Genomic DNA, 20,426 nt, shown 5'->3' on the forward strand with positions numbered 1-20,426 from the left:
GAAATGTCCGTTATCTTACCGATCATAATCTCAAAATACTAGAAATGAAATCAGCAACCAGTCATACATTTGGGCTGAATTTGAGCTTGACCGGTGTTTTGAAGGCAAACATAACCTACTGACTCTGTGTTCAACTGTGTTTGATTGATGGCGGTACTGAGTGTCTGTGAGAGCCAGTATTGGTGCTTATACAAAAATACCCGTTGAGGAAATACAGTGGTACCTACCATGTGAGGCCCCTATGACAAGAGAACACCTCCAATGATAGAACGCCTGTTCTATCTTTGTTTGATATCTTTACCAAAATATTCCAGTCGTAACAGGTTACCTACAAGGTAGGGACACTTTTGGCTGGTTCCAAGGGTGTCCTGTCGTCACAGGTACCACTGTAATTAGCACAATCACTCCCCCCCCGCGGGTTAGGGGGGAAGAATTTACCCGATGCTCCCCAGCATGTCGTACGAGGCGACTAACGGATTCTGTTTCTCCTTTTACCCTTGTTAAGTGTTTCTTGTATAGAATATAGTCAATGTTTGTAACGATTTTAGTCAAGCAGTATGTAATAAATGGAGTCCTTTGTACTGGAAACTTGCATTCTCCCAGTAAGGTCATACATTGTACTACGTTGCAAGCCCCTGGAGCAATTTTTTGATTAGTGCTTTTGTGAACAAGAAACAATTAACAAGTGGCTCTATCCCATCCCCCCCCCCCCCCCCCCCCTTTTCCCTGTCGCGATATAACCTTGAACGGTTGAAAACGACGTTAAACACCAAATAAAGAAAGAAAAGAAAGCACAATCACTGTGTTGGAGAGAATTTTGAACGTGTGCACAGACACCTTTATTAACAGATGCATTTTCAACTATAAATGGCATATTTAAAAACATGCATGGCTCTCAGTTTCATGAATTATGATAGCTGGACCTTCTTAACTGCGTTTCATGATTTGAATAACAGGTAGCTGAATAACGGAAGAAGAGATTCCTCAGTTCTTACTGTTCAGCTTTACAATAGCTAAAAACTAAGAAGAAACGGGCATTAAATATTTTATTTCTTTATAAACAAAACTATGCTTGACTTTGTTATAAAAGCTATTCATGTAACACAGTGAAGATGTGTGAAATAATAATGTTGAAATTGTGTGAGTGTGAATTTTATTTTGTTAGTTTGTGTTACTCGTACTTGACTCGTGTATATTTGTAAATAGCAGTGAATTGGTTTTTTTTATGTGGTTGAAACAAATCTTGTATGTGTACCTGTACGTGAGCGACACATTTTTTAAGACGACTAAGGAACAGGGAATGTTCTCACAGACAAAAAGCCGTATGATGATTTGTGTTTGATTGTGTCCCCTCTTATTGCATGACAATTACTTTGTTGTGCACCAAGTATTTCACCTCCGATTTGATGCGTTTCATGTGTAACTTGTGTGTTCTGGTGTACGTGTAGTCAATATTTTATGTCCTTTTTTGTTGTGTTTTGCATGAAGAAAGTATCGATTTATTGAGGGGGCCACACATAGTGAATCTTTAGTTGGTTAGTAATGGTTAGGGAGTACATTAAACAAAGAATTGTTTAATTTTATTTTGGGTGCGGCTTTATTTTTTAAGTTAAAAATGTTTTGTCTTTGGGCGTATTACTTTGTGATGCATGTTGATCATACAGTTGAATAAATGAATGTGATAAAAACCATAAACTGTGTGTGTGTGGGCATGTGTGTGGGTATATAAGCCAGGGCAGTTTTAACGAAGTGAGCATGTAATGTTTTCATGTCTTAGGACATTATACGCATATACCATACATATCTCTTTATTGTTGCATGTAAGAAAAATAAGAAGAAACAAGTCGCGTAAGGCAAAATTACTACATTTAGTCAAGCTGTGGAACTCACAGAATGAAACTGAACGTAGTCCGCCACTAGTGCAAAAGGCAGTGAAAGTGACGAGCCTGTTTGGCGCGGTAGCGATTGCACTGTGCTTCATAGCACGCTTACTGTACCTCTCTTCGTTTTAACTTTCTGAGCGTGTTTTTAATCCAAACATATCATATCTATATGTTTTTGGAATCAGGAACCGACAAGGAATAAGATGAAATAGTTTTTAAAACGATTTCGGAAATTTAATTTTGATCATAATTTTTATATTTTTAATTTTCAGAGCTTATTTTTAATCCAAATATAACATATGTATATGTTTTTGGAATCAGAAAATGACGAAGAATAAGATGAAATTGTTTTTGGATCGTTTAATAAAAAAAGAATTTTAATTACAAGTTTCCGATTTTTAATGACCAAACTCACTCATTAGTTTTTAAGCCACCATGCTGAAATGCAATACCAAACCCCGGCCTTTGTCGAAGATTGCTTTGCCAAAATTTCAATCAATTTAATTGAAAAATGAGGGTGTGACAGTGCCGCCTCAACTTTTACAAAAAGCCGGATATGACGTCATCAAATGTATTTATCGAAAAAATGAAAAAAACGTCCGGGGATATCATACCCAGGAACTCTCATGTCAAATTTCATAAAGATCGGTCCAGTAGTTTAGTCTGAATCGCTCTACACACACACACACATAGACACACACACACACACACACACACATACACCACGACCCTCGTCTCGATTCCCCCCTCTATGTTAAAACATTTAGTCAAAACTTGACTAAATGTAAAAAGCATAATTTTATGTTATTTAGTTGACATAACACAATTTCTATTTGAATTGCGCACTTTAATTATTTTGTACACAAAAGTACACATAAACATACAGGCATGCTCTGTTGTATACATCATAACTGCAAAGAAAAATGGTAACTCAATTCTTAGGTATTACTAGAAATGTTCGCGCACACACACGAACACAAGCTCTCAGACAGAGCTCTGTATGCTTTACTGACAATGATGAGAACAACATTTTGGTGCTGATATATATTGTGCCTTCTGTAAAGGTGCATCAGTGTTGAGCAGTAACTTTTCACAAATTAAGTCGAATAAAATAATGATCATGAAAAAAATAACTCAATGCTTTATTTTAGAATGGTTCACAAAAATTAACTCAAAATTGGCAACACAATACGACTACGTGTCAGAGATGGTATTCCATCTTGGAAAAATTCCAAAATTGGTACGTAGTATTCCGAACGATTCTCAGTTTTGCCCAAACGCGTATACGAGTCCAAATGGGAACACCGAAAGAAGGAAAGTACGAGTCAAAGGTTGAAGTTGTGTCCATGCCCGACACCTGCAGAGTCCTGTGACCTGTGCACTGTCTACTTTAGGTAAGTGACACATTGAGTTATGCTCTAACTTTACGAGAAGTTGTGACATCCTGAAGTAGAAGTTGAGAGCTAAACTTGACGATATTTTATCGGATGGTTGAACGGGCATTCTAGTTCTACGAACCCAACGCTGACGTGTTCTCCTGACAACCGAACAAGCGTGTAACCCCCCTCTCTCTCTCCCCCCCCCCCCCTCTCTCTCTCTCTCCTCGCCTCTCTCTGTCTCTCCCCCCCTCTCTCTCTCATTCTCTCTCTCTCTATCTCTCTCTCTCTCTCTCTCTCTCTCTCTCTCTCTCCCCCCCCCCCTCCCCTCTATCATCTAGAATCAAGCACTTTCTGAATTTGGAAGCCAGGAAATTATTTTTTAATGCTCATATTCAGTCTGTTATTGATAATGCGTATACCTTGTGGGACTTGGCAAGTGAAAATTCATTCAAACCACGAATTAGATTACATAAACGAGCGCTTAAAGTAGTCTTATTAAAGAAAACAACCCTATCTGAGTTAAGACTACATGAACTTTGGCATTCTTCCTCTGAAGGCAAGGCTAAGTAACTTATAATAAAGGTACCCTTATGCATAAAATTATTCATGGATGTGTACCTCAAACCATATTTTCCAAATTCACGTTAAAAACTTCACGCCAATTGATGAGACTGAACAACATGCCTCTGCCTAGGATTGACCTATTCAAATCTAGTTTAGTCTATTCAGGTAGCAGTCTCTGGAACACTCTTCCGTCAATCCTACTGCAAACTAGCAGCACAAACGTTTTTAAGACCAGATATATATGTCTTATCTCATGAAGTCTAAATAAACATCTGTTGTCGCTAGAATGGTTGTTAAAACTAACAACCGATGCTTTTTAACAATGTATTATTATTTTTATATATATATGTCAATGGGCATGGCATTTACAGCTTTGTTGCGTCAGTGCAATCTACTCTATAATTCTTAACTCATGTCAAATGAACTTACATTTTTCATTTAAGCAATGTATTGTATACATGTAAATTAATGATATGTTCTTACTTTCATTTTATTATAATCATGTAGCAGTAGTTTTCTTTATTTGCTTATTCTTTAGCAATTTTAGACTAGTCCCTCTTTAGGGCGAGGGCCAGATGTAAAAAAGCAGATCACTGCTTACTCTATTACCCTCGTTAAATAAAGAATTTTTCTCTCTCTCTCTCTCTCTCTCTCTCTCTCTCTCTCTCTCTCTCTCTCTCTCTCTCTCTCTCTCTCTCTCTCTCTCTCTCTCTTTTTTCTGAACACCACTCAAGATATCGGAGTTCGGTTGAAGACGCATTCATCACACTAAGTGTCGCGCAGTACGTGTTTTGTCAACTCAAAGGTCGAGCATTACTGTGATGTCAGCCAACCACTAAGGCCTTACTAATCATCTACACAGGTAAACAGAAAGTTGAGCAGAACTGTTTCTCCCATACATACATGTGTACATTGTCAGTTTGTGGAGTGTACTATCACTTTTGTTAAGCCGAGCGGTCTTAGCTTCACATTTCTGACACCAATTTGTACCCCGAAAGTAAGACGAGCTTCACATTAACTCTAACTGTCTGTGTCTGTGTCTTAGATGTTATACGTGGTTGAAGGTCATTTGTCAGGGTGGCAATCACACGACAGGACAAATAGACACACAGAATATAAACTCAAGAAGAGGCTGGTGAAGTTCAAAATTGTATTGAATCAAAACAAATCATGAAAACAACTCGATCAATACAAGGCGTAGGTTCTTTTCAGAAAGTATATCTGTACATTGGTTCACTCTATTCCAGGGATGTCGTTAGGCGTCGGACATCGGACATATAACGATGAAAATCCCCAAATGTCCGATTCACATTGCCGCATGTCGGTCAGATGTCCTATCGTTTTAGCCTGAGCGTGGTCATTGTCCGATATGTACTCCATTCCTTCGGACAGCGCGATATTCGTTAATTTTCATTTCAAGACACATCTCTTCTAAAAGACCGAACGCTCTCGTGTTCAGCTGACACTTAAGTTGCCAGTGCCGCGTGCGGATCTTTTCTTTTGTCGGGAATTCCCGAACCGTTTGCGCCGTTTGGGTATAACCGTCTCGGTGCAGCGCACTGATCTAAAAATAGTGGATTATTTTTAGATCAGTGCATGCTACAGGAGTACGGGAGACAACTCTAACTGACTAAATTTGTCATCTGCTTTTGTTTTCGATACGAGACGAAGCACTGAATTATGCCGCTGAAAAAACCCCTAAAGCCTGCGAAAGATCAGCATTAGATCAAACCGATCATTTTGTTTTTCAACTTTTATCCAAATCATGCAGTTTGTAATCAAAGTAAGAGCTCTGAAGTTGTTCATGTTGGTTTCTTTTTTGTGGTTTCTTTGAAACTAAACAAATACAACATTATACGCACACTGTGTTGATATTATGTGTGTGTTCTACAGCGCGCGCGTGGGCGTGTGTGTGTGGGCGCATGACTTTGGAACAATTCCATGGAATGTGTTATAAGCTGTTTGGCGCAAATTCATAATGTCCTATTACACTTTCTGAAAGCGGTCAAATGTCCTATTAATGCTGAAGAACTCAGGACATTTGTCCTATAGGTATGAATTTGTAGCAACATCCCTGCTATTCATGTAATTTTCCTACTCCTTACAAAAATATTCTATGCCCTAAAATGGCTGAAAAATTGGGCATGACCCGTAGGTACCCTTAGCAAAATACGCTACTACTGAAAAAATATTCTAAGTCCTAAAATGGCTGAAAATTTGGGCAGGGGTTCGGGGCCTGAAGAAAAATAAAGTAAAAGAGTAAAGCGACGCCACTTTACTCGCCGTGTGGTAACCTGGGACTGCGGAACGTTTGTTTTTAAACCCTGTTAGTTCAGTCCACAGGGCGGAGTCCGGTATACCATTTAGACACAAAGTCAGGTTGGTTGCTCAGACCCCGGAGGACAACTTAGAGTTGACAACAAATACTTCAATACTAGGTTGGGGCCCTCCCACAACCGTTCGGTACTAAGGTTGGGACCCTCCCACAACCTTTTCCACTGGCACAGAAGCAATGCTGTAACTCTAAGTGGGAAGTCCGGTATACCATTTAGACACTTAAGCCAGGTTGGTTGCCAAGACTCCCCCGAACCTCAGAAACTAACAGCTTATATACCTTCCATGACTGTCCCTGACGTCACAGCTAAGGAACCAATGAAAACGTCGCTGTGGGACCACAGAACAAAATGGGGAGGGAGGGGGGAGAGTTTCGAGGCTGCTGTCAGCCACCATAGAAGCTACAGTTAAAATCCCTCAAAAATACACAAAAACTCCTGCACTAAGAAAACTACATCAAAAACGCTATAAAGATATACATCAATAAAATGGAAATTCTATGACTCATATGTGATCAACACTGCGAACAAAGTGCAAAACCTCTGACTATTACCTCGCAAAATAGTCATGTCACACCAAAAACGTATGCAGTTACAAGTTAACCACAATCAAACACAGTGTATATTCAACAGGCTTCTCATATGTAGATGATAAACATAAAATCCTTATTCTACTAAACAAATAAAAATAGAATACATATTTATATTGAATACATGGGTAAAAGAAAGAATAATAGAAAAGCTACAGAAAAGAAGAGAGAGAGAGAGAGTGTGTGTGTGTGTCTATGTATGTGTGTTCGTCTGTGTGTAACAAGTATTATTAACAAAAGCACAGCAACATAGAAGTAAAGAATCAGGTCAAACAGGAAAAGGGGGTTAGGGAGGAGGGAGGTGAGAGGTGGATGTAGCAAAACAATGCCCTTGCTGACTGCCCTTGTGCACAAACAAAGTGTAAGGGGTTATAGTGACAGGAGAAGTGACCTAGGGGTTATAAAGTCAATACAGAAAGGTTACATTGGGAGAGGGGGGAAAAAAGGTTCACAGACTGGCCTCTCTGACCTCCATGGCTTGAATCCGGTTAGGTCGGTGCCAGGTGCCATCGTGTCAAAGCCAATTAAATTCTACCTGAGAGAACAAAGAGAAAGGACTGGATCATACCTATTTCCAAACCATTTACTAAGGGAAAGAACAAATATGATTTTAGAGTGTGAATCTTAATTCCACACCGTTTCAATACTAACTTAGATAATATATTCTGCTCTCTACGCCTTCTCTTCTTCTTCACTCTATGAACTTTAAGAAGAAAATTGCATATATATGGAGAAAAGACAAATATTCCTGTAGTCGCTTTTCTCCACACTTTGATCAGAAAAATTCAAGGCTGCCAAGTACCGGTACACATTTGTTGATTGAGTAGAGGAGTGACTATTGGGATCAAACTAGATGCCTTATCATACATTGTTATTGAGTTACCTTTAAAAAAAAAAAAACTTTGTCATTTTGTGTCTCAAAATGTTAAATTGTGTTATTTTGTGTCTCTAATTCTAAAGCACAACAAGGTTTTATCAATTTATAACATTTTCAAATGGTAATTTCATTTTCTTTTCCTTCCAGGAAACAACTGTTAAACAAATCTAGACGTTCTCATCCAAGAGTTTGAGCCAGCTATAGTACCAAGATGTCGGTGGCCCGAATGCTGAAGAGCTGGATCATCCCACAGCTGTTGCTAGGTTACATCTTTGTCACTAGCGGTCTCATCGTCTGCGGTCTCATGGCGCTGTCCTGTGTCATCTGGCCCTTTGACCGACAGCTCTACCGCAAAATCAACGTACGCCTTGCATATGCACATTGGTGCCGTAAGTATGCCATGCAAATGTACATGCTTGTCTGACCAAAGCAATTGGAGAAAAATACACAGTTGTATGACCAGAACGTGTATGATGAAAATTACACATTTGTATCACAATGTATGTCCAAAGCAGATGGTGAAAATTATACAGTTGTATGGCCAAAGCATATGGTCAAAATTACACATTCATATGACCAAAGCATGTATGGGGAAATTTACTTATTTATATGACCAAAGCCATGGTGAAAATGACACATTTATTGGACTAAAGCATATGGTGAATAGGTGACTGATTATTACTGTGTAAAATAATAAAAAGTATAATTTAAATCACTTTGAAATTTGTGATTGGAGGAGAAATTACTACCTCATGCATTTTCTACCAGTTTTCGGTCTGCACATAGTAGAAAGACTGTCAGAGGGGGATTGGGAGATTGGATTGTTTAATTGTGTAACCAGTGATTTGGTTTTTACAATGTTAAAAAAAATCAAAAACTACATTTTCCGTAATCAAAGCTGAAGCATATATTTATATACAAAACATAGCATTGACATTATCGAACCGATACGACAAACGCGTGTTGTTCTCGCGACATGGATGCCAGATCGCGGGGGTGGCGAAAATGTTACCGACAAAGACTGTCAGAGGGGGAAGAAGAGATATTAACTTCATTAACCAAGTTGTTAATAGCATTCATCGAGTAAGTGATAGATTTGTTGTTGTTGGTGTGTAGAGTTGACGTTCCTGGCGCAGTGGTGGTCGGGGACGGAGGTGCTGATCTACATGGACGACGAGGACATGAAGAAGGTCGGCAAGGAGCACGTCATGGTCATGATGAACCACAAATACGACATCGACTGGCTCATGGCATGGATACTCGCCGAACGCTTCAGCATGCTGGGGGTAGGTGTGATGCTGCTTAGGTTGCTAAATCGAAAAACAAGAATTGTACGTTATTGGAACGTTTAATCATTGACAAAACAAAAATTACAAAAATTTGCCTAGGTTGCTGTGCTGCTTGTAGTTAAGGTGATATTTGACGTTATTTGAACCCCAAGTAGACTCGCTCGGGCGGATACTGTTGGAATGCTTCAGCATGCTCGGGGTAGGTGTGATACTGTTGAGGTTGCCGTGCTGCTTATATTGCGGGGGATATTTTAGGTTAATAATTATGTTTGGAAATCACTCTGTCAAGTTTAATAGGTTGTGTGATACTGTTGAGGTTGCTGTGCTGCTTATAGTTCGGGGGATATTTTAGGTTAATAGATCATGTTTGGAAATCACTCTGTCAAGTTTAATAGGTTGTGAACAAATTGCTTTCCCAAGTTTCCAGTGTGCAATGTTTGATGTGGCTTGCCTCAGTGTTTCTACGGAAAAAGAAGGGAAAGCAACTCTTCCACAACCCAGCAAAACCGGACAGAGTTATTTTCGGAATACCCCCCGCGGGTTAGGGGGAGTCCCATATTGGTTGGGACGAGAAAGAATTTACCCGATGCTCCCCAGCATGTCGTAAGAGGCGACTAACAGATTCTGTTTCTCCTTTTACCCTTGTTAAGTGTTTCTTGTATAGAATATAGTCAATTTTTGTAAAGATTTATAGTCAAGCAGCATGTAAGAAAATTGTTAAGTCCTTTGTACTGGAAACTTGCATTCTCCCAGTAAGGTAATATATTGTACTACGTTGCAAGCCCCTGGAGCAAATTTTTGATTAGTGCTTTGTGAACAAGAAACAATTGACAAGTGGCTCTATCGCATCTCCCCCCTTTCCCCGTCGCGATACAACCTTCGTGGTTGAAAATGACGTTAAACACCAAATAAAGAAAGAAAGAATTTTCGGAATTCGTCTAAAAGTCCAGTATTTTGTCCTTTTCTCGTGATTGTTACTTGCATGTTTTCTAGGTTTCAAAAATATTACAGCCATTACTGTCAACGATTCATTTTCAACACCCCCTTAACAATAACACCCCTCCACTCCCTCCCCCCCCCGGAATTTGTTTTGTATTACAAGAAATATGACAATGTGTGACCGGCATGTTCAGTTCTTTCTTTCCATTCTCTCAGGGAACCAAAATCTTTGGCAAAGAGATGCTGCGCTATGTACCGCTGATCGGCTGGGCCTGGTACTTCACCGAGAGCATCTTCCTTAAGCGACAGTGGGAACACGATCGTAAGATCATCAAGCACGACGTGGCTCGTATCGTCAACTATCCCGAGGGATATTGGATCACGGTCAGTTCTTTGGGCTATGGCATTGTTTATTAAGACTGAGAACGAGTATTGTCAATACAGTATGTGTCTGTTGAGTTTTAAAACGCACATGTTTTTGTTTTGTTTGATTTTAATGTGCTACTGCGAATTGCAAAATGAACTCTGGACAAATAAGATAACATTATATAAATCAGCAAGTATTGTTTTAAATACAACAATGGACTGGAAGGCTGTCATTGATGACCTACATTTTTTTAAGGTAGGTCTTCCTCCTTTAACACATGTGCCACTGCACACACACACACACACACACACACACACACACACACAAACACTCTCTCTCTCCCTGTTAAATGGTTCACTTTAGGTCACAGATTTTGTGTTGTGTACAGACTAAAGTTGTTATTGTACATCGCCATGAGCTCTGGTGAGAAGGGGGGGGGGGGGGGGGGTGGGGGATTAATAAGTGTTCATATAAATATCTGTCTTTGTACCAGGTGCTGCTGTTCCCGGAGGGCACGCGTTTCACGGAGGAGAAGCTGAAGGCCAGCCAGGAGGTATGTCGAGCCAAGGGATACCCGCTGACCAAACACACCCTGCTGCCCAGGACCAAGGGCTTCGTCCTCTCCATGCACGGCATGAAGGGCAAAGGTCAGCTGGTTATCTGTCTTGTCATCATGTTGGTCATGATTCAGTGTTGTTCCCACGCCTCGGTCTTAATTCATTGACACATACTTTTTTATCTCATGCATCGGTCTTACCCCTGGCAAACCCTCTGATAGTTTTGACATGTGACCACTAATTTTCCTTCTAGGCGGCCGAAATCATGACATTTGTACCTACACATATTTACAATCCAGATCCTACTGACCTTTTGTCATCTGACTTTGGGAACAACACTGGTGATTTTTGGTGAACAAAAATAAAAATATGCATAATGGTTGTTTAGATGGCAAGCAAAATACAATGTACATCTGTAAAGATACCAGAAGCTTTTGTTTTCATGTATAAAACACACACACCTTCCCCCTCTCCCCCAGTGTAAAGCACACACTTCCGAGAAAAATTACCAAGCGTGCCTTTAATCGTGTCAGGCGTGGCGTTGTGCTTTCGCTGCACTTTGAACGGGTTATTCCCGGTGATGTGGATAATATCGCTGTTCTTTTACTGTCCACAGTGCCAGCTCTGTACAATGCCACAGTGGGTTTCCCAACGAACGGCCCAGAGCCAACCTTGATGAGCATTATCATGGGTGTTCCTCTGCTGGCTCACTTCCACTGTGTGTAAGTCCTTTTCTTCAAGCTGCAAAAGTCCAACAGTGGAACCCCACTTTTAAGGAACCCCCCACCCCCCCCCCCCCCCCCCCCCCCCCAATTTCAAACTCCATCCCTTATAGGACCTGATTTCTCAGACTTTATGTTCATAACCTGTGTTCATTTTCCCCCATGTTAAGACTCCCCGCTTTATAGGACCTGATTTCTCAGACTTTATGTTCATAACTTGTGTTCATTTTCCCCCATGTTAAGACTCCCCCCTTTATAGGACCTGATTTCTCAGACTTTATGTTCATAACTTGTGTTCATTTTCCCCCATGTTAAGACTCCCCCCTTTATAGGACCTGATTTCTCAGACTTTATGTTCATAACCTGTGTTCATTTTCCCCCATGTTAAGACTCCCCCCTTTATAGGACCTGATTTCTCAGACTGTATGTTCATGTGTTCATTTTCCCCCATGTAAAGACTTCCTCCTTTATAAGACCCTGATTTCTCAGACTGTATGTTCATGTGTTCATTTTCCCCCATGTTAAGACTCCCTCCTTTATAAGACCCTGATTTCTCAGACTGTATGTTCATGTGTTCATTTTCCCCCATGTAAAGACTTCCTCCTTTATAAGACCCTGATTTCTCAGACTGTATGTTCATGTGTTCATTTTCCCCCATGTTAAGACTCCCTCCTTTATAAGACCTGATTTCTCAGACTGTATGTTCATGTGTTCATTTTCCCCCATGTTAAGACTCCCTCCTTTATAAGACCCTGATTTCTCAGACTGTATGTTCATGTGTTCATTTTCCCCCATGTTAAGACTCCCTCCTTTATAAGACCCTGATTTCTCAGATTTTTGGAGGTCTTGAAGTGAAGATGCCACTGTACATATTCATGCCAGCATTGAAGCCAGAATGTGTTTGTTTAAAAAAAAAAAAAAAGTGTTACATCATAGGTAGCAGTTTGTGGTCAGCCAAAGAGAGTTGGATAGTTTTGTGTTTTTTCCAATCAAGTAAATCTTCCCTTCTGTTCAGTTTAACTTTTTTGGATTGATTTTCTTGTGTTTCCTTGAAGTTTTTGGTTTCAATTTTGGTTAATAAAATAACAATTTATTCTGCAGGAGAATACCACTGGAGGATGTTCCAACAGATACAGATGTGGAAACTGAGGAATGGCTGAGAAAAGAATTCAAACAGAAGGTAACTGTTTCATTCATGGATTATCTTGCAGAAGTTACAGAGGAACCTGCCCTACCTCTCGATAACAACCACCCACCAAAAGCTTCCCTTACTCAATATGATTCACCTTTACAACTGTGAAGATTTCTTGAGAGGATTGTTTTGAGTAATTGCCGGAAAATGAAATATTTGTTATATCGCAGAACCAAATGGTATGCACTGTTTGACATCAAGGCTTACGGAAGCATATGTCTGGCTTTAAATTGTAATTTCTAGCTGCAGACAAAAATTTTTTTTAATGATTTTGGTGTTTGTGCACATGTACGCATGGGGCCCAAATGGTAATTTGGTCCAGCACTAGATTTGTGATCTGCAGATCACTTGAGTTATTGTGCGAGAAGTACAGGTGGATGATTACACCTTAACACTATTGTGACTAGCACTGCCACGGCGTTAACGTCCTGCCTGCCCAAGCTTGCCACCAAGAAACTTCCCAAAAATCAGTAACTGTAAAGAAATCTGTCTAGCAAGCTTGAATTAAGTCCAATCACCACCAAATTTTGTGTACTAATTCAAAAATGGATGCCCAGTTCAGTCGTGCTATTTATAAGTTTGTCACGCGATTTGTTTTAGCAAAGGGGGGTGAAAGGGGGATAATTTGTGTTTTTTAACGTTTTTTTGTGTGTGTTTTATTTTCCACTGCTTTTTTTAAAAGTTATTTTTTAACAGAAAGTATCATAAATAATGTTATAACCAAACAAGGTGTAAAACCTATGAATTAGCTGAAATATTGTTAACATTGTACACAGAAATAAGGAGACAGTACAAAGAAAAAAACAAGCAAATCACGCATTCACTCACAGCATCCTGACTCAAATGAAACAAAAACTGTAACACTCACCAAATGATGTCTAGGTAATCCATATTGAATATAAGTCACATTTTCACAACAAAGTTCCAACTGTACACCTATGAACAATTCCAAAAGGATTTGAAGGCTCCAGCCATCCATTGTTATCAGTGCTGCCACGCCCCCATAGCTCCTGCACGATTCCGAGATACATGTTCGTCTAGCAGTATCACCCCCTCCACGTGTAGTTTGCCGACTCGTACTAGCAACAACGGGACTGTTTCTTCCTCAATATCACTGCTATTATCGCTTTCTTGAGGCTAAAACGACACGATGTATCATGATCTACAGGATCCTCAAGATCCAACATCCGGAGAATCTCCTCCCGTGACAAGGCTCGCCTTCGATTCATTTTTTTTGTTCGAAAACACCACGCAAATCTGCACTAATTTGATCAAGCCGGAAGAGAAAACCACGTGTATCAAGGGAAACAACTCAATTTATTGCAATCTTCAAAAACCGGGAAGCAATCACGAGTCTTGTACCTTGTATGACTGGTACTGAAAAATGCGCGTCCCGTCCATGGGCGTGTCAGCGCGGTTACTGATTTATCAGTGTCCCGTCGCGAAAGTGTTAACATGCAGACACAAAAAAAAAAACCCCAAAAAAACCAATTGGACGTATCTTTTGGGGCCCGGTAGCTCAGTTGGTAGAGCACTGGACTTGTGATCGAAAGGTCGCAGGTTCGAATTCGGGCCGGGACGGACACGGGTCAACTTTATGTGCAGACCCAGAGACGGAAGCCATGTCCCACCCCTGTGTCATCACAATGGCACGTAAAAGACCTTGGTCATTCTGCCATAAGTGCAGGTGGCTGAATACACCTAAACACGCAGGCACCTGGGTAGCGCGACTCCGTTGCTGCTAGCTTTCCACTGGGAGGAAGCGACCCGAATTTCCCAGCGATGGGACAATAAAGTAATGAATATGAAAAAAAAAAAAAATGAAACCTAGGTAGCACAACTCTTGCTGTCGGTAGCTTTCCACAGGTAGGAAGCAACCAAACTTTCCCAGTGATAGGATGACAAAGTGCTGAAAGGGAAAAGGAAACATTTACAAGTTTAAGTATTGTTGTAAATAGCGTATGCCACTCTTTGAGAGAATTGTGTGCAGTCTTGACAGCGTTAAATGTACAGGTACCGATGTTAGTATTGTGGAAACAAAGGTAACACATGGCCTTTGTTATCAAGGTATGGGTACGTCTGAATACATGTGCTTACAGTAAGTTACACTTGATTTTAGGCGTATATTGTTCTGTACATGTGCTTACATGAAGATTTTCATTCTCATTTCAGGATGATCTAAACTATTGAATACACAAAAAAGAAACAAATGCTTATAGTTATACGACTCACCTTATAGGATTCATAAATAAATATTTTTATTCTCATGTCAGGATGACCTGTACGACGAGTTCTTGAAGACGGGCAAGTTTCCCGGGGAGGGTAAGATCGTCCCGTGGCGTTTCCACGACCTGCTGCTATGGTTTTTCTGGGCGGTGCTTACCTGTGTCCCCCTCTTCTACTACATCGCCTCTATCTTCATCGCAGGGACACTGCAGACACAGCTCATCTTCCTCGCCTGCGTCGCCATTGGTCAGTGCTTTTGTCACTTTTGGAATAGACGATGTTTAGAAATAACTCTTTCAGATTTGTATGTGTTGTGGAAGAGTTGCTTTCCCTTGTTTCCAAGGACTGGGTGGCCGGGTGGTAACGCACTTGCGCTCGGAAGCGAGAGGTTGCGAGTTCGACCCTGGGTCAGGGCGTTAGCAATTTTTTCCCCCCTTTCTTAACCTAGGTGGTGGGTTCAAGTGCTAGTCTTTCGGATGAGACGAAAAACCGAGGTCCCTTCGTGTACACTACATTGGGGTGTGCACGTTAAAGATCCCACGATTGACAAAAGGGTCTTTCCTGGAAAAATTGTATAGGCATAGATAAAAATGTCCACCAAAATACCCGTGTGACTTGGAATAATAGGCCGTGAAAAGTAGGATATGCGCCGAAATGGCTGCGATCTGCTGGCCGATGTGAATGCGTGATGTATTGTATAAAAAAAATTCCATCTCACACGGCATAACTAAATCCCTGCGCCTTGAATATGTGCGCGATATAAATTGCATAAAATAACAAGAGGCGAAGCCTTCAAGGCTTACGTAAGAAATGGACAAACAGTAACACAAACTCAATCACTCCGTCACACACACACACGCACACACACAGTAAGCTTAGGTGACCACTGTGCAAGAAAGCGAGACACTAGATCTAGATCTGTCTGTGTCTGCATGTAGCCTACTTACAGGGACACGACTGCCAAATAGTCTCGGCCCGCTCAAAATAACAATGACCGAGACCACACACACCACGCGAGAGAGAAAGACTACAGGGAGGCATGCAGTCATGATGCATTAATTGACGTCAAACACTTTTGACCGTGACGTAATCTTATGCGAGCTTTATCCATAGTCTTGGATAACCACTCACACATAGACTCGGAAATGTTAAAGTTTCTACCACAGACATACACACACACGCACACACGCACGCACAAACGCACGCACAGACAGACAAAGTTACGATCGCATAGGCTACACTTACGTGAGCCAAAAATAATAAAAAATAAAAAATAAATCCCTGCGCTTAGAACTGTACCCACAGAATACGCGCGATATAAGCCTCATATTGATTGATTGGTTTCCGTAGAACAGACAATCCAAATCTCTGCAATTTCCGCGAAAGCAAAAAAACACCCAAATAAAAAAAAGATTTTTTTCTTTACATGCATAATTTATCTTTCACCAGAGGGGGTTAAATTCGTATGTACAAGGCCGAAATGCTTTAGCTTCAGCTTGTAGGTCGTTGCCACCAGATCCCCCCCACAAGGGGCTTTGCCCTGGACCCCACCAGGGGAGCTACGTGGCGCTCTCGACCCCTAGCGTTATTTATTTCCTTAAAACTCGTTCTTCCTTGAAGGGATTGCCTGATAGAAACACTGAGGCAAGCCTACAATGGCATGTGTAGCTTGCCTCAGTATTTCTATGGAAATGCAAGAAAAAACAAGGTAAAGCAACTCTTATACAACACATACAAAACAAACAGCTATTTTCAAGAGTTCGTCAATTGTGGAATGTTTTATTGGGTGTGTTTCAGCGCTGAGAATACTAGATTTTTGGGGGTTAAGTTCAGACTTGGTTACTTTCTTTGTGGTGTTGACAGTGTATGAAGCATAGATTTATGTCAGAACGGTCACATTTTCTTTGATTCAGAATTGCCTGGTTACCATAGAAACATTGCAATCAGAGCTTTTATGTCTCACATCAGCCCTGAAAATCCAACAAATGGTGTACTCGCCTTTGGCTAGTGATTCTGAAAATTTACTAGCCAGAGAGCAATCTTTACTAGCCAAACCAACAATTTGTTTCAGCAAATTTACTCGCATTTGGCGAGTATATGAACATTTCTACTCGCCAGTTACATGTTTCTACTCACCATGGTGGGTAAAATACTCGCCACTTTCAGGCCTGCACATGCTGCTATGAACCGTACCATTAAATTGTTTCTGATGTTTGTGTTTGTTTCCAGGGTCAGTAGGAGTTCGCATGATGATCCGCGTGACAGAAACAGAGAGTGGCTCCAAGTACGGCACGACCAACAAGAACAAAGAACAGCAATATGAAGCCGCACAGCCCCAAGCAAGTGCTGACGCCACAACTGCAAAATCCAAGTAATGAACGCAGAGAACTAGCAGATGGTGTATAATGCTTCCTTGTTGGCAATGATTCCAAGGGGATTCATGTGACAGTGTTATTATTTTAACATTCCCCTGTGTGTGAAGAGGTGTGTGTGTGTGTGTGTGTGTGTGTGTGTGTGTGTGTGTGTGTGTGTGATATAATTGAATACAATTTTGTACTTGCTTGTGTGAATTTGAACATTTTAAGATATATACTTGCTGGGTTTTTGGGTTTTTTTCAAATATTTTTTTTTACTTACCATTGATTTTGTTTGTCACTTAATTCCTAGTTAATCGTCTTACCTGAGTTTTCTCCTGAGGTACCTGTACATATATTTTTCCACTTTTGATAATTTGCCACATATTTGAACAAGTTACCATAATTGAGTGATCTTTACTGATTGATTGATTTACTTGATGCAAAAGCAGTGTGTATGTATCTTTTTCTTCGAAGGTGTTTCTTTTTCTTTCACAGTGTATCTACTGTCATATTATATTGTGTCATTTTCTGTAGTTTTCTGAGGATGTAGCACTGGGCGTTTGCTAAATGACGAATGGCAATGATGAATTTAAGCTGAGCCATGTAATCAAACAGTCCAACAAAACCATGACCAGTGAACGTACAACCAGTCTAAATGCATGGACTACCTCCTTGCATTCACGGAGGTAGAGTATGTGCCAAATATTAAATAGTACGTATACAGTGGAACCCCCCTTTTAAGACCTCCATAAATCTGAGAAAATCAGGTCTTAAACAGGAGGGAGTCTTAAAATGGGGGTAATTTTACAGAGGTTATGAACAGAAAGTCTGAGAAAACAAGGTCTCAAAAAAGAGAAGTCTTAAATTGAGGGGTCTTAAAAGGGGGGTGCCACTGTATACTGAACCTGGGTCAGAAAAGCGCATGTATTTTTGTCGGTGTGCAAGTAAAATTATTTATTTAAATGTGTGTTTTTTTAGTTTTTTTTTTAAGGTTATTGAGGTCCCAGGCTTCTTATTTTAACCTGTGTTGGAAAAGCACATGCAGTGTTGTTCCCAGGCCTCAATTTTTGGTCAGTGACACGTAAATATTTGATCCGATGCATTATTTTGACCCATGGGCTATCAGCCGTCCGATATTTTGACATCTGTGATGTCTTCTGACAGGATTCACTTTTTGTATCCAGGACATTTGGACATATACATATTTTCAAACTTCTCGGGAACAACACTGCACGGTGATGTTGAACTTGAGCGTTGTAAATTCAATGCAAAGAATGATTCCAGTGAAATTTGTTGATGGAATGAGCTCCAAAAGTGTGCATAATTTGTGTCTTTGGTCGATGGAGACGCATACTTTCCGCCGCCATATTTGTCTCCCTTTGCTTGTCACTTTCGTTCTCAAAATGGCTGCGCCGATGTTTTCCTTCTAAACCCCATGTAAATAAAATGCATCTGTTAAGTTAATTCCATTACTCCAATGGTGATTCAAATGACTTTTAATGCTTGGAAGAGCAAGATATGCACATTGAGAGGCTCAGATTTCAGATAAAAAAAACGTCCCTGAATTTACAAGACAACGTAACCAACTGGGAATGTCTATGCCTTTGTTTTTAAATAAATTGGTTGTCCTATTGTTTAAAGATTTTTGGGAAGTCCTGAGCATTTCATTTGCCATTAAATTAGTCACCTGGGCGTCTGGCTAATTACAACCACATGGACAATAGATGATTTTGAGGAATAGTTCCGTCGGGGTCTGTATGGGTTGAAAAAGAGTGAATACCCTTGCTTTTTCTCTGACAAATAAAGTCACACGTGCTCCTGTCCACGTGTTTCTAATACACCCCTCGCCAGTACTGATTGGCCCCTCCAATGTTTGTCCGAGTAAAAATCAAGGCTGTTCACTCTTTCTCTGCCCATACACACCCGACAAGAGTTATTTTCAGAATTCATCTGTTGGTGTCTATGTAGACACTCAGGGGTAACGCAAAAAAACACATCTTGCAGTTTTATTATAGTGGTGTTACCTGGAAGGTTAGCATATTACACAAAGGATTGACAACATGTACTGTGGAACCCGCCTTTGAAAACCTCAAAAAATCTAAGAAAAGCAGGTCCTATTTCATTGAGAGTCTCAAAATAGGAGTGAATGTACAGCTGTCATGCACCACAAATCTCAAACAGTAGGGTCTTAGAAGAGTAAAGGGGGGAGGGGGGGGGGGGTTAAAAGGGGGATGGTCTTTAGAAGGGTCATAGACCAAATAGCCTGGACCGCCAACTCGTCACGTGACCCTTCGAGGTTACGACTCTCGACTTTCAGGGGCGCGTCGCGTCCGGTTTGAAAGGCCAGCGATTCGAAGACAGTGAAAAGAAAGCACGCTCCAGTTATTTGTGACAATGGGAGGTGACAATGAACTGGATTTTCCAAAACTCCAAACTAAACTTAACAAAACTCATCGAAAAACATGTTTCATATGCACTTTAGCTGTGTTTATTTTAGCATTTTCAGAACTTACCTCGGCAACTTCGTCCATGTTTACAATCGACACCGGATATGACATCTCCCTGATTTCTGAAAGGCCATGTAAGCGTAGGTTCCTAAATGCGAGAGGCCGCTACCTCGTAATAGAGAGAAAGAGCGGAGAGAGAGCTAGTTGGCGGTCCAGGATAAATGGTCTATGGAAGGGGGTATTGCGGGGTAATGAGATGAACATGGACTGGTTGTTTTTTTTTTAACCTTGACTGTCACTGGAATGCTGAGTTTTACCAAAAGTCAAGTTCTCTGTTTTAATTATGAACAAGTCGCGTAAGGCGAAAATACAATATTTAGTCAAGTAGCTGTCGAACTCACAGAATGAAACTGAACGCAATGCCATTTTTTAGCAAGACCGTATGTATACTCGTAGCTATATCGTCAGTCCAGCGCTCATGGCAAAGGCAGTGACTTGAAATTGACAAGAAGAGCGGGGTAGTAGTTGCGCTAAGAAGGATAGCACGCTTTTCTGTACCTCTCTTTGTTTTAACTTTCTGAGCGTGTTTTTAATCCAAACATATCATATCTATATGTTTTTGGAATCAGGAACCGACAAGGAATAAGATGAAAGTGTTTTTAAATTGATTTGGACAATTTAATTTTGATAATAATTTTAATATA

The 20,426-nt window shown here is 40.5% G+C and overlaps 2 protein-coding genes across 2 annotated transcripts in view; both read left to right on the top strand.

Annotated features, from left to right (window-relative positions):
- Positions 1-20,426, top strand: part of LOC138961867 (zinc finger-containing ubiquitin peptidase 1-like) — a 467,703-nt gene that overhangs the window by 383,540 nt on the left and 63,737 nt on the right. The gene's annotated exons all lie outside the window — the stretch shown is intronic.
- LOC138961874 (1-acyl-sn-glycerol-3-phosphate acyltransferase delta-like) lies at positions 3,180-20,210 on the top strand. Its single transcript, XM_070333557.1, has 9 exons — positions 3,180-3,277; positions 7,774-8,015; positions 8,743-8,912; positions 10,071-10,238; positions 10,715-10,868; positions 11,395-11,500; positions 12,602-12,680; positions 14,966-15,164; positions 17,148-20,210. Exons 2-9 carry the CDS (start codon positions 7,838-7,840, stop codon positions 17,291-17,293), a joined length of 1,200 nt encoding a protein of 399 aa, XP_070189658.1. The 5' UTR covers positions 3,180-3,277; positions 7,774-7,837; the 3' UTR covers positions 17,294-20,210.

This window comes from Littorina saxatilis, linkage group LG3, assembly GCF_037325665.1.
Source record: "Littorina saxatilis isolate snail1 linkage group LG3, US_GU_Lsax_2.0, whole genome shotgun sequence".
Taxonomy (NCBI): Eukaryota; Metazoa; Mollusca; class Gastropoda; order Littorinimorpha; family Littorinidae; genus Littorina; species Littorina saxatilis.

Coding starts and splice junctions, on each gene's coding strand:
- LOC138961874 (XM_070333557.1), top strand. CDS start 7,838: ATGTCGGTGGCCCGAATGCTGAAGAGCTGGATCATCCCACAGCTGTTG. Junction 10,239..10,714: donor CCGAGGGATATTGGATCACG/GTCAGTTCTTTG, acceptor TCTTTGTACCAG/GTGCTGCTGTTCCCGGAGGG. Junction 15,165..17,147: donor CCTCGCCTGCGTCGCCATTG/GTCAGTGCTTTT, acceptor GTTTGTTTCCAG/GGTCAGTAGGAGTTCGCATG.